Here is a 14,305-nt window from a genome sequence, read left to right as displayed (position 1 = left end):
TCATCACCTCCAGCACAAAGGAGCAGAATAAGACCAGCGCGGTGAGTCCTGTGCACACTAATGGTTTGCCAGAAATGACTTACATGAGATTTATGCAACATTTTACTGGACTGCCACATGGAAAATGTTTAATATTTAACTTCATAATACTCAGCCCCACCCCCCATGTTCTGCACTTCTTTTACATATACAGTACTTACCAGGGCTCTGGTGACCTTGCCTGTGGAGACTTCCAGTACCATACAGTTAAGTTCTACCCAACAGGCCACTGCGTCCAACCCACCCAGGGGCGGACTGACCATTTGGAAACTTGGGCACTGTCCGAGGGCCCGGGGTCAGTAGGGGGCCCCATGAGATGCCCCTGGTACCTTTTTCATAGGCTTTTTTGAGTTTGGGCAAGGAAATAGGGGCCCCATGATCCCCTATTGCCCGGGGGCCCCATGAGTTGTCAGTCCGCCCCTGAACCCACCCAGTGCATTTCCATCAGTTTCAGCAAATGGCACATGTGAAAAAGTACTAAATGACTACAGTGCTGTCAGTCTCTGCCTATGAACATGATTGCAAGGGGGGCAGAGCTGGAGAATGATTTTATGTGCACTGTTGCACCTTCATTGTATAATCACAAGCTGGACCAGGTTGCATTGCTTAACCGCAGTGTGGTCTGCAGAGATATGAAGGATCAAGCTTTGCCATCTGGCATGATTATTTGGATTACAGCCATCTAAGTTAAATCCTTAATGCAGAACTAAAGACAAGAATACTCACCTATCTCCAATGGTCTGCAAGGTCCTTCCCCAGCATCTGCTCCCAGCTTCTTCTGCAATAAAAAGCATGTCTCTTCACAATTTCTTATTTTTTGCCTTTATTTCCACTTTAAAACTTAGGTTCACTTTCAGATAAAGTGCACTTGTCTTTTATGCCCCTTACGGCTGACCTACCAGATCTCACCCCCCTTCTGTGCGGTATGTCCACCTCCATTTCCAGCCAGGAGATGAGCCCCATAGACTTTTATGGGGCTCCATCTCCAGCCAGGAGATGAGCCCCATAGACTTTTATGGGGCTCCATCTCCAGCCAGGAGATGAGCCCCATAGAGTTTTATGGGGCTCTACTGTGCAGGTGTGGCCAGGAGACCGGTCTTGTGGTGTGGAATTCTTGAATATGAGCCCCATAGACTTTTATGGGGCTCTACTGTGCAGGCGTGGCCAGAAGACCCAGTCTTGTGGTGTGGAATTCTTGGAGATGAGCTCCATAGACCTTTATGGGGCTCTACTGTGCAGGCTTGGCCAGGAGACCGGTCTTGTGGTGTGGAATTCTTGAATATGAGCCCCATAGACTTTTATGGGGCTCTACTGTGCAGGCGTGGCCAGAAGACCCAGTCTTGTGGTGTGGAATTCTTGGGGATGAGCCCCATAGACTTTTATGGGGCTCTACTGTGCAAGCGTGGCTAGGAGACCGGTCTTGTGGTGTGGAATTCTTGGATATGAGCCCCATAGACGTTTATGGGGCTCTACTGTGCAGGAGTGGCCAGGAGACCGGTCTTGTGGTGTGGAATTCTTGGAGACAAGCCCCATAGACTTTTATGGGGCTCTAATGTGCAGGCTTGGCCAGGAGACAGGTCGTGTGGAATCCTTGGAGATTAGCCCCATAGATGTTTATGGGGCTCTACTGTGCAGGCGTGGCCAGGAGAACGATCTTGTGGTGTGGAATTCTTGGAGATGAGCCCCATAGACTTTTATGGGGCTCTACTGTGCAGGCGTGGCCAGGAGACCCGGTCTTGTAGTGTGGAATTCTTGGAGATGAGCCCCATAGACTTTTATGGGGCTCTTCTGTGCAGGCGTGGCCAGGAGACCGGTCTTGTGGTGTGGAATTCTTGGAGGATGTGTCTGAAGGATCAAGGTAAGTATGCAGCTCTGGAGAGGTGGCTGTTTAATTTGTTTCATCAGCTTAAAGGTGTAAACTGAATAAATGCACTTTGCTGAAAGTACACTTATCCTTTAACCTCTCTGTAGACTTTATTTACAATCTATTTGGCAGGTAAGGCAATTTACATTTGCATTACACTAGTTAAAAAAATTTACCTTTGACCATATAGCCATATAATACAGAAGCGTAGTAATACAACACGCGATCAGGGGTAAAAAAAAAGTTACCTGCAAGACGAGATTCCTAATACCTTTATGGCAGGTGCCAACGAAGATCTTAGCTCTCTTCAAAAGTCCAAGGAAACTTTAGTATCCGAGGCATCCACGTGTGATGGACTGCCATCCCTATTGCGTTCTTTGGCTCCATCCACCAGCTGCCACATCACTATTGTGTGATGTAGTGATGTGGTGATTGGCGGGAGGAACCACTGAGCCTAGCAAAGAACCTAAGAGATCAACAATCCCGGAATTGTCGGTTTTTGGAGAAACATCAATGGACGACTCCTCTTCATCAAATCATTGATCAGCGGCATGAGAGAGGTAAGGATTTATGCTCTTCTATACAGGTATATGACTTCCTTTTGGTTTAACTTTTGCTATGTTCAGAGCCCAACTTTTTATTTAATAGTGTGATATATATTTTTTTATTTTAGAAGCCCTTTGAATTAGTTTCTAAAAAAAAATATAGGGGTCAGGAAAGGCCTCCTTTAAAACACAATTCCAAATTTATTTTGGTTTGTATGTAGCAGGGAAGAGTCCCAATCTGCCACTGCTGTCTGTGTCCCTACTAGGAAGATTTCCCAACAATTCCTGGCAGGAAAGGAAGTGAGAGGAAATCTCTAAAATGGGGACTAAAAACACATTTTCCTGGTGCCAATATGACAGCATACATATGGTAGTATACGGCCATGGATTGGTGCCAGGGAAGGAAAATTATGGTAAATATTTGAAACAATTGTCTGTTATCCTGGCACCAACATGGCAGCATACTACCACATGTACCACATGTCAAAATCAACGGCTCAACCATCAACCTGTCCCCACATTCCAGGGTGCTAGACGTAATCCTGGACTCTGAACTATCCTTTCGGCCCCACATCCAATCACTGTCCAAAGCTTGCTGCCTCAACCTCCATAACATCTTCAAGATAAGCCCCTTACTAAACAATGACACCACAAAGCTTCTAATTCACTCCCTGGTCATCTCTCACCTCGACTACTGCAACTCCCTCCTTGCTGGCTTACCTTTGCATAGGCTATCCCCCCTTCAATCCATCATGAATGCTGCTGCCAGACTCATCCACCTTACCAACCGTTCAGTGTCTGCTACCCCTCGCTGCCAACCCCTTCACTTACCTCCATTCAGAGTTCTTCACCCCTCTCTGCCAACCCCTCCACTGGCCTCCTTCAGTGTTCTCCACCCCTCTCTGCCAACCCCTCCACTGGCCTCCTTCAGTGTTCTCCACCCCTCTCTGCCAACCCCTCCACTGGCCTCCTTCAGTGTTCTCCACCCCTCTCTGCCAACCCCTCCACTGGCCTCCTTCAGTGTTCTCCACCCCTCTCTGCCAACCCTTCCAATGGCCTCCATTCAGTGTTCTCCACCCCTCTCTGCCAACCCCTCCACTGGCCTCCATTCAGTGTTCTCCATCCCTCTCTGCCAATCCCTCCACTGGCCTCCATTCAGTGTTTTCCACCCCTCTCTGCCAACCCCTCCACTGGCCTCCATTCAGTGTTCTCCACCCCTCTCTGCCAATCCCTCCACTGGTTCCCGTTCACCTAATGAATAAAATTCAAGATACTTACAACAACTTATAAAGCCATCCCCTAGTTACATCACTAACTTGGCCTCAAAATACCAGCCAAATCATTCTCTTCATTCCTCCCAAGACCTCCTGCTCTCTAGTTCCCTTGTCACCTCCTCCCATGCTCACCCCCAGGACTTCTCCAGAGCCGCTCCCATCCTCTGAAACTCCCTTCCCCAATGTGTCAGACTATTTTCATCTCTGTTCACTTTTAGACAATCCCTGAAAACTCATCTCTTCATAAAGGCCTATCTTGCCCCCACCAAACAAGTGAACATGTATTTTGTCCTTCAGCCCATCCCCCACAGTTATTACCTTTTGTATCTCTTGACCCTCCCTCTTAGATTGTAAGCTTTAATGAGCAGAGCCCTCTGATTCCACCTGTATTCATTTGTATTGTAATTGTACTGTCTGCCCTTATGTTGTACAACGCTGCTTAAACTGTTGGCGCTATATAAATCCTGTATAATAATAACATGTATGCTGCTATGGATTGGTGTCAGAAAAGGAAAATGACGGTACGTATTTGATACAATTTTCTGTTTTCCTGGCACCAGCATGGCAGCATACTACCACATGTATGCTGCCATAGACTGATGCCATGGAAGGGAAAACTACGGGAAGTGAGGAAAGGTCATACCTTTGTTATGGCTGTTTGCGCCTGTATGCTCTGGTGACCACCGCCCCATCCATTTTTTGTTTGGGTGACACAGGGACAGGAAATGAACAGACATGAATAGGAACCATACAGACATTTTACAGTGCATGCAGAAAGTATTCACAGCTCTTAACTTTTGCCGCATTTTGTTATGTTACAGCCTTATTCCAAACTGGATTAAATTCATATTTTTCCTCAACATTCTACAAACAATACCCCATAATGACAATGTGAAAGAAGTTTGTTTTGAAATCTTTGCAATTTATTAAAAATAAAAAACGAAAAAACCCCGCATGTATATAAGTATTCACAGCCTTTGCCATGACACTCAAAATTGAGCTCTGGTGCATCCTGTTTCCACTCATCATCCTTGAGATGTTTCCACAACTTGATTGGAGTCCACCTGCGGGAAATTCAGTTGATTGGATATGATTAGGAAAGGCATAAACCTGTCTATAGAAGGTCCCACAGGTAACAGTGCATGGCAGAGCACAAAGCAAGCCATGAAGTCCAAGGAATTGTCCGTAGACCTCCTAGGCAGGATTGTATCAAGGCACAGATCTGGGGAAGGGTACAGAAACATTTCTGCATCATTGAAGGTCCCAATGAGCACAGTGGCCTCCATCATCCATAAATGGAAGAAGTTTGGAACCACCAGGAATCTTCCTAAAGCGGGCTGCCCAGCCAAAATGAGTGAGCGAGGGAGAAGGGTCTTAGCCAGGGAGGTAACCAAGCACCTGATGGTCACTCTGAAAGAGCTCCAGCATTTCTCTGTGGAGAGAGGAGAACTTTCCAGAAGAACAACCATCTCCTCAGCACTCCACCAATCAGGTCTGTATGGTAGAGTGGCCAGACGGAAGCCACTCCTCAGTAAAAGGCAAATGGCAGCCTGCCTGGAGTTTGCCAAAAGGCACCTGAGGGACTCTCAGACCATGAGAAACAAAACTCTCTGGTCTGATGAAACAAAGATTGAACTCTTTGGCCTGAATGCCAAGCGTCATGTCTGGAGGAAACCAGGCACCGCTCACCACCTGGCCAATACCGTGAAGCATGGTGGTGGCAGCATCATGCTGTGGGGATGTTTTTCAGCGGCAGGAACTGGGAGACTAGTCAGGATCAAAGGAAAGATGAATTGCAGCAATGTACAGAGACATCCTTCATGAAAACCTGTTTCAGAGCGCTCTGGACCTTAGACTGGGGCAACGGTTCATCTTTCAACAGGACAACGACCCTAAGCACACAGCCCACAAAGCAAAGGAGTGGCTACAGGCCAACTCTGTGAATGTCCTGTAGTGGCCCAGACTTGAACCTGATTGAACATGTCTGGAGAGATCTGAAAATGGCTGTGCACCAACGCTCCCCATCTAACCTGATGGAGCTTGAGAGATACTGCAAAGAAGAATGGGAGAAATTGCCCAAAAATAGGTGTGCTAAGCTTGTAGCATCATACTCAGAACAACTTGAGGCTGGAATTGGTACTAACGGGGCTTCAACAAAGTATTGAGTAAAGGCTGGGAATACTTACAGTATGTACAGTACATGTGTTTTTTTTCATTTATTATTTTTAATAAATTGCAAAGATTTAAAAACAAACTTCTTTCACGTTGTCATTATGGGGTATTGTTTGTAGAATGTTGAGGAAAAAAATGAATTTAATCCATTTTGGAATAAGGCTGTAACATAACAAAATGTGGCAAAAGTTAAGCGCTGTGAATACTTTCTGGATGCGCTGTAAGTCTTTCCCATTCCATCCAAAACAAGAGAATAATACTGGAACTAGACTTAAGAAGTAACCCAGCAGTGATTGGATTCTTCTCTTCATCTCTAGGAAATGGAAAACTGGATCTTGATCGGGAAAGTTATAGACGTCTTGTGCTTCTGGGGAGCTCTGCCCCTCTTCATGGTGGGCACCCTCGCCATCTTCTTCATGGGGCACTTCAACAGCGCACCGGAGCACCCCTTTAAGGGCGGCGGACACCAGTTTCCCCCATGTACAACGTCTAGTTAATCACCCACACCAGGTATTTGGCTGCGTGGATGTCGCTGGTACAGCACCAAAAGACTGACGTTCCTGATTGTTCCCAAAGATGTGGGTCATACCAGTCACCAGTTTTAGAAGGTTCAAAGTCAAGAAACAAGCCCGTGAAAGTTTTGGAAACATCACAAAAAATATTCTACTGTAAATTATCATTTTTTTTAATTTGCAAGAAAAATATCAGCTTAACCTCATTTGCCCGCCGACACAACCTTCTGAAAACTAATGCAGCCACCGCATCTAAGGACTAGTAAGCTGCCATGCGTCAGATATTTGTTCTTGGGTTTTGATAAATTTTAACGCTTCCAACGCATTGTAACATTGTTGTGTGAATAGAACTTAGTGAAAAGTCACTTGTGAAGAAAAAAAAAAAAGAATGCAATCGGTTCACTCCAGCGGCTGTGCAATCAGCGTGGCTTGCTGCTGTGAATGAGCCCTATCAGGTTAAACATGGACAACGACACTGATATCATCAATCAGTCTGAGGACCTGTGCTGACTGCCTTTTGTTCACTTTAAACACGTTTTGTATTCATATACAAGTCTATAGGAATACAAACCCTGTACATCATGCAGCCTGCTCCAGGTTAGGGGCATGCAGCGTGCGGCTCCAGGGACCGATGTGTCCACCGGACACAACAGATTGAAGCTCCCGGTATCAGGCTGCTTTGAGTAGCCCAGGGATCACAATGCCAACAAAGCTGTTATGAATGAATCTCATTCATAACAGCTGTGCTTTCTATACAATCATGCTGTGATTGGCCCACAGCTATCACATGGTACCTGGACCCTGTACCATGTGATTAGCTGTAGCCAATCAAAGATCTCTAGTAATCACAGCTTTTATCAATGAAACTCATTCATGACAGTTCAAAGCATGCTGTTACATCAACAGCAATCAAAGTGTAAAAAAATCATCCCTGATCACACCCCTCCCCCCAGGGTACTACAGTGTTATTATGGTGACACTGAACTACTCTGATGAAAGTATGTAAAAAAAAGACAAAAAAAAGAAAAAAAAAGTGTCACCAGTCAGTGTTCCTGATCACCACTAGTGATGGGCCGAACACCCTCCGAACCTACAGAATGTTCGACTGCAAACTGAACACGAATCGAACAACCGAGCGGTATCCTACCATATCTGAGTAAGTGGTAAGATACCGCTCAGTTACTAAAATACTGCATGAGTTCTATTATTAAAGCGGAGCTCCACCCAAAAAGGGAACTTCTGCTTTAATGCTTTGTCCCCTGCTCCCTATTAAGGATTGGCACCTTTGGGGAATGGGGGGGGGGGGGGCGGGTACCCAAATTTGTCTCCCTCTTAGATTGTAAACTCCAAGGATCAGGGCCCTCCTATTCCTCTTGTATTGAACTGTATTGTTGCTGTATTGTCTCCCGTTATATTGTAAAGCGCTGAGCAAACTGTTGGCGCTATATAAATCCTGTATAATAATAATATATATAAATCCTGTATAATAATAATAATAATATATATATAAATCCTGTATAATAATAATATATAAATCCTGTATAATAATAATAATGACAGGTACCCGCTCCCATTTCCACTGCGATCACCTAGGCGATTGGAAGCATACAGTTGCAAGAAAAAGTATGTGAACCCCTTGGGATTACGTGGAGTTTTGCATGAACTGGGCATAAAATGTGCTCTGAACGTCATCTAAGTCACAACAATAGAAGAACACAGTCTGCTGAACATAATACTACACAAGCATTAGATGTTGCCATGGTTTAATTGCACATAACATGTAAACATTCACAGTGCAGGGAGGAAAAAGTATGTGAGGCCCTAGCTTAATGACTTCTCCCAGAGCTAATTGGAGCCAGAAGTGAGCCAATCTTGACTCCAATCAGTGTGATGATATTGGATGTGTTGCTGACAGCTGTCCTGCCCTTAAAAAACACACACCTGTTTTGTCTTTACTGGTTTCAAGAAGCACTGTCTGATGTGAACCATGCCTCACAGAAAAGAGCTGTAGGAAGACCTACGATCAACAATTATTGACTTGCATGAAGCTGGAAAGGGTTACAAAAGTATCTCCAAAAGCCTTGATGTTCATGTGTCCACGGTAAGACAGACTGTCTACAAATGGAGAAAGTTTAGCACTGTTGCTACTCTCCCTAGGCGTGGTCGTCCTGTAAAAATGACTGGAAGTGCACAGCGCAGAATGCTGCATGAGGTAAAGCAGAATCCCAGAGTGTCAGCTAAAGACCTACAGAAATCTCTGGCACATGCTAACATTTTTGTTGACACATCTACAATAAGGAAAACATTAAACAAGAATGGAGTACATGGGAGGACACCACGGAGGAAGCCATTGCTGTCCAAAAAGAATATTGCAGCACGTTTGAAGTTTGCAAAAGAGCACCTGGATGTTCCACAGCACTACTGGCAGAATATACTGTGGACAGATGAAACCAAGATTGAGTTGTTTGGGAAGAACACACAACACTATGTGTGGAGAAAAAAAGGCCCAGCACACCAACATGAAAACCTTATCCCCACTGTAAAACATGGCGGAGGGAGCATCATGGTTTGGGGCTGCTTTGCTGCCTCAGGGCCTGGACGGATTGTTGTCATTGATGGGAAAATGAATTCCAGAGTTTATCAAGACATTTTGCAGGAAAACGTACGACCATCTGTCTGCCAACTGAAGCTCCGCAGAGGATGGGTGATGCAACAGGACAATGACCCAAAGCATACAAGTAATTCAACAAAACAATGGCTGCAACAGCACAGAATACGCCTTCTGGAGTGGCCCAGTCAGAGTCCTGACCTCAACCCGATTGAAATGCTGTGGCATGACCTTAAGAGAGCGATTCACACCAGACATCCCAAGAATATTGCTACACTGAAACAGTTTTGTGAAGAGGAGTGGTCCAAAATGACTCCAGATCGTTGTACTGGTCTGATCTGCAACTACAGGAAACGTTTGGTTGAGGTTATTGCTGCCAAAGGAGGGTCAACCAGTTATTAAGTCCAAAGGTTCACATACTTTTTCCTCCCTGCACTGTAAATGTTTACATGTTATGTGCAATTAAACCATGGCAACATCTAATGTTTGTGTAGTATTATGTTCAGCATATATACTCTAGCTCTGCGGCCATTCACAAAGCGCAGAGCTTCGCGCACATGCTCCGTGGTCACCTGGCTGTCACAGCTGGGTGCCCACACTGAAGATGCCGGCGCCAGGGAGAGAAGGTGACCGGTGAAACCAGCCGTGTTTTTTTTCAGCTGGAACTCCGCTTTAAGTCATGCGGTATTTTAGTAGTGAAACATTAATTGATGTTTCAGCTGTCAGTGGGGTTCCTCGCTGACAGCTGAATGGAAAAAGAATTGTCGGCGTTGCCCAACAATTAAAAAAAAAAAAAAATGGCATGGGGGTCCTCCCCAAAATCCATACCAGACCCTTATCTGAGCATGCAGCCCAGCAGGTCAGGAAAGGGGGGGATGAGCGAGTGGTTTCAGGAGAACCATACAAGGCCACATGTGTGAAATTAGCCTGCACCTAAAAAATTATTTTAAAATTATTATAGAATCCAAATAATTAATGCTGCTGTTTACAAGGTAAAATACCCACCAAACATAACAGGCAGACCCAGTGAGGTCTATTTACGAGTCAGGAGGCTTAATAACTGTTTTGGACTGTAACTCCTACCCCATGCACGGGAACCTCTTTGTTCTGCTGTACACGTTGACCAACAAACACAGGCAGAAAGCCCTTAAACCTACATGTGGCTTGAGTTACCTGTCTGTGAGCTCTCCATTGAAGCTGAATCCCACAGTGGCTAAATGGTTCGCTTGTCCACCTGGCAGTACTCGGGTCATTGGTTGGAATCCCAACCACAGCACCAACTGCCTGGAGTTTGCATGTTCTCCCTGTGCCTGCGTGGGTTTCCTCCGGGTACTCCGGTTTCCTGCCACACTCCAAAGACATGCTGGTAGGTTAATTGGATCCTGTCTAAATTGTCCCTAGTATGTGTATGTATGAATGTGAGTTAGGGACCTTAGATTGTACGCCCCTTGAGGGTTAGGGACCTTAGATTGTACACCCCTTGAGGGTTAGGGACCTTAGATTGTACGCCCCTTGAGGGTTAGGGACCTTAGATTGTACACCCCTTGAGGGTTAGGGCCTTAGATTGTACACCCCTTGAGGGTTAGGGACCTTAGATTGTACACCCCTTGAGGGTTAGGGACCTTAGATTGTACACCCCTTGAGGGTTAGAGACCTTAGATTGTACATCTCTTGAGGGTTAGGGACCTTAGATTGTACACCCCTTGAGGGTTAGGGACCTTAGATTGTACGCCCCTTGAGGGGTAGGGACCTTAGATTGTACGCCCCTTGAGGGGTAGGAACCTTAGATTGTACGCCCCTTGAGGGGTAGGAACCTTAGATTGTACACCCCTTGAGGGTTAGGGACCTTAGATTGTACACCCCTTGAGGGTTAGGGACCTTAGATTGTACAACCCTTGAGGGTTAGGGACCTTAGATTGTACACCCCTTGAGGGTTAGGGACCTTAGATTGTATGCCCCTTGAGGGTTAGGGACTGATGTGAATGTACAATATATATGTAAAGTGCTGTGTAAATTGACGGCGCTATATAAGTACCTGAAATAAATAATAAAAACCCCACAAATGTCTACTACCCTTTGATGTGGGAGCCATAAATTGTTGCCGGTCTAAATCCCTATTGATGTGGGAAAGTTTTCAATCATCTAAGGCTTCTTTTTATCTTGTGAAATGTGAGTGCAATAATACTTTGGTTTTAATTAAATGAAAGAGTATTACAGTATTGCACTATTGTCTTTTTGTATCTCATCTGTCCTTTTGGTGGTCGTCGGAGATTGTCAAGCAAGCATTTCTGCTCTGATCTGGTTCATGCCGGGGAACACACTTCACCAATAAAACCTTATGTGACTCTTAAGCCATACAAGCCATCATGTGTGCAAAGAAACAAACAGAGGACGCACGGGCCTAGGGCATTACCTTCTAAAAATGAGATTTGTTGAATAAAAAGTAGTATACTCACAAAAGAATATAATCAAAGGCACATCACAAAAAAGACAGCATGGTCCAATCTCCCTAGATGGTGGCTGTTGGGGGATTGTAGGCCTCCAAATGGTTGACGTGTTTCGAGGCAGAACCTCTTCCTCAGAGCTCTTTGGAGGCCTACAGTCCCCCAACAGCCACCATCTAGGGAGATTGGACCATGCTGTATTTTTTGTGATGTGCCTTTGATTATATTCTTTTGTGAGTATTCTACTTTTTATTCAATAAATCTCATTTTTAGAAGGTAATGCACTCGACCCGGGCACCCTCTGTTTGTTTCTTTGCACACAGCTTCTTTTAATTTCCCCGGTCCATTGAGGGCAGCAAGGCTTGCATTCCCAAAAAGTACTCCATGTGGGGTTACTGACATTGTGGAGCTCATCGTCCAGCTCAGGAGGTTCAGCATTCATTTCCTCATGCTAAGAGTCCATCATATCTGGTGAGTGTGGATCGTACCGGAAGGTGATCACGGATGGTGTGGGGATATTATTTAAGGAACACATCTTGTTTTTTGGCACTGTTTTTTGATTGGAGCACTGAATCACCGTTTATTTGGGACAGTGGACTTTTTATTATTGTTTCATCACTGTTGACATAATCACTATTGTTTGTTTAATTTTTGCGATGTAATATTATTTTTATACAAGGCCACTTGCCCTCAATATGGGGGGTGCTTTGGGGCGGGGAGCTCCCCCCTCTAAAGCACCTTGTCCCCGTGTTGATGGGGACAAGGGCCTCTTCCCCACAACCTGGCCTGTGGTTGTGGGGGTATGCGGCAGGGGGCTTTTTGGAATCTAGAAGCCCCCTTTAAAAAGCCCCTTATGACGTCATCACGTGCTGTGATTGGTCAAAGCATTGCACCTGACCTCAGGTGCATTGCTTTGACCAATCACAAGGCACTGTCAGGGCGCAGTGCATTGTGGGACGCGGGCTGTTCGCCATTTTTTTCTTAAAGATTCCAGATACAAAGGGAGGACATATAAAGGAATGAGTAGAAATGCAGAGAACTAAAACTAGGTTTAAAATAAATGAAGCAAATTCTTAATCTACGTATAACTAGAACTGATTGATGGATGCAAACTCAAATCCTGTCACCAATGTAAAACATTTACGGTAAAAGCCGGGGAAAGAAATCACGTTTATTCTTTCCATAAATACTTTTTTACTCACTTGCAATGTGTCTTTGAACATGTTAGAAAATGTGATGGCTCCAGGAAGAGTCAGGACCCTAGCACAGCCCTCTCCCTCCTTGTACACCATTGTCCTTGCCTCTTCTGGAAGTGCCTAATTATTTTCTGTGATGGCCCAGCTCCTCTGCTGGCCTCTACATAAACCTTTTGCTGTAGCTGCTGAGGGGGGCCGAAGGTGGAATACTAAAGAGTGTCACTTGGGAGCTACTGACATCACATTCAAGATGGCAACTCACAGCAGCAGTCTCAGGGCTTTTGGAAGTCTAAACAAAGGAGACCTTTACAAGAAAATAACAAGCATCAAATACACTCAGCAGCCACTTTATTAGGTACACCTGTTCAATTGCTTGGTGACACAAATTGCTAATCAGCCAATCACATGGAAGCAACTCAATGCATTTAGGCATCTAGACGTAGTGAAGACAACTTGCTAAATTCAAACTGAGCATCAGAATGGAGAAGAAAGGGGATTTAAGTGACTTTGAACGTGGCATGGTTGTTGGTGGCAGACGGGCTGGTCTGAGTATTTAAAAAACTGCCGATCTACTGGGATTTTCACACACAACCATCTCTAGGGTTTACAGAGAATGGTCCTAAAAAGAGAAAATATCCAGCGAGGGGCAGTTGTGTGGATGAAAATGCCTTGTTGAGGTCAGAGGAGAATGGGCAGACTGGTTCAAGGTGATAGAAGGGCATCAGTAACTCAAATAACCACTCATTACAACCAAGGTATGCAGAATGCTATCTCTGAATGCACAACACGTCAAACCTTGAAGAAGATGGGCTACAGCAGCAGAAGACCTCGCCGGATTGCAAGGTGTACCTAATAAAGTGACTGGTGAGTGTATGGTAAATGCACATATCATCTTATGGTGAGATTGTTGTTGGGGTGAAGGGTCTGGTGACAAGGTGTCTAACTGCAACATCATAATTACCAGAAGCCAAGTTTCTGTCAGAAGTAGGAACCTTCCAGGCTACAAACCCTTCTCCCCTAGGGAATGTGTCCTTGCCCCCTCCCCCCTACAAGAGGGAGTACCCCAAAATGTCTCTACTCCATGATGACACAGTTGGTTAGCACCCTTAGAAAAACTGGTTCCTTCTCCACTCCTCAGCCCAAGCCTGTGCCACCCAGAAGGACGTATTTACTAACGAATAAACAGGAATGATGGCCATACACTGCTCCCTGGCCTAGGCAGGACCTTTCCGTAAAAAGGGACCCAAGCATAAGCCTGGTACATCAAACTCATTGATTAGTTGCCACTGTTTATCTATTCATCCATCCATCCATCCATCTCCCTTTCTCAGCTCAATTCACAAACCTAAAACACCAGAGTAGGGTTTCCTATTTTTAAAAGTGACAACTATTATCAGCTAAATTGGATGAGTTTAGAACTTGTAGTCACACGTCTAACATAGAGGTCCTTCTTCTTGTCTAACACTTTGTGAAATAAGCCTACGGTGTACAGTGGGGATCGAAAGTTTGGGCACCCCAGCTAAAAATTTGTATTAATGTGCATAAAGAAGCCAAGGAAAAATGGAAAAATCTCCAAAAGGCATCAAATTACAGATCAGACATTCTTATAATATGTCAACAATTGTTAGATTTTATTTCCATCATTTACACT

At 45.0% G+C, this 14,305-nt stretch overlaps 1 protein-coding gene across 3 annotated transcripts in view; it reads left to right on the top strand.

The window, feature by feature from the left end:
* Positions 1–6,727, top strand: part of LOC149452812 (acetylcholine receptor subunit epsilon-like) — a 51,852-nt gene extending 45,125 nt beyond the window's left edge. For all 3 annotated transcript variants that reach the window (XM_089688967.1, XM_089688966.1, XM_089688968.1), the window contains 2 exons: positions 1–41; positions 6,212–6,727. The exon at positions 1–41 is cut by the window's left edge and continues 93 nt beyond it. In XM_089688967.1, coding sequence (XP_089545093.1) covers positions 1–41; positions 6,212–6,391 — 221 coding nt within the window. In that variant the 3' untranslated portion in view covers positions 6,392–6,727. The remainder of the gene's footprint in view (positions 42–6,211) is intronic.
* Positions 6,728–14,305: the final 7,578 nt, after the last annotated feature.

This window comes from Staurois parvus, unplaced genomic scaffold, assembly GCF_062004578.1.
Source record: "Staurois parvus isolate SC_StPar_1 unplaced genomic scaffold, SC_StPar_1.0 ptg000463l, whole genome shotgun sequence".
In the NCBI taxonomy this organism is placed as follows: domain Eukaryota; kingdom Metazoa; phylum Chordata; class Amphibia; order Anura; family Ranidae; genus Staurois; species Staurois parvus.
Note: the sequence above shows the minus strand (reverse complement) of the source record. Positions and strands in the feature narration are given on the sequence as shown.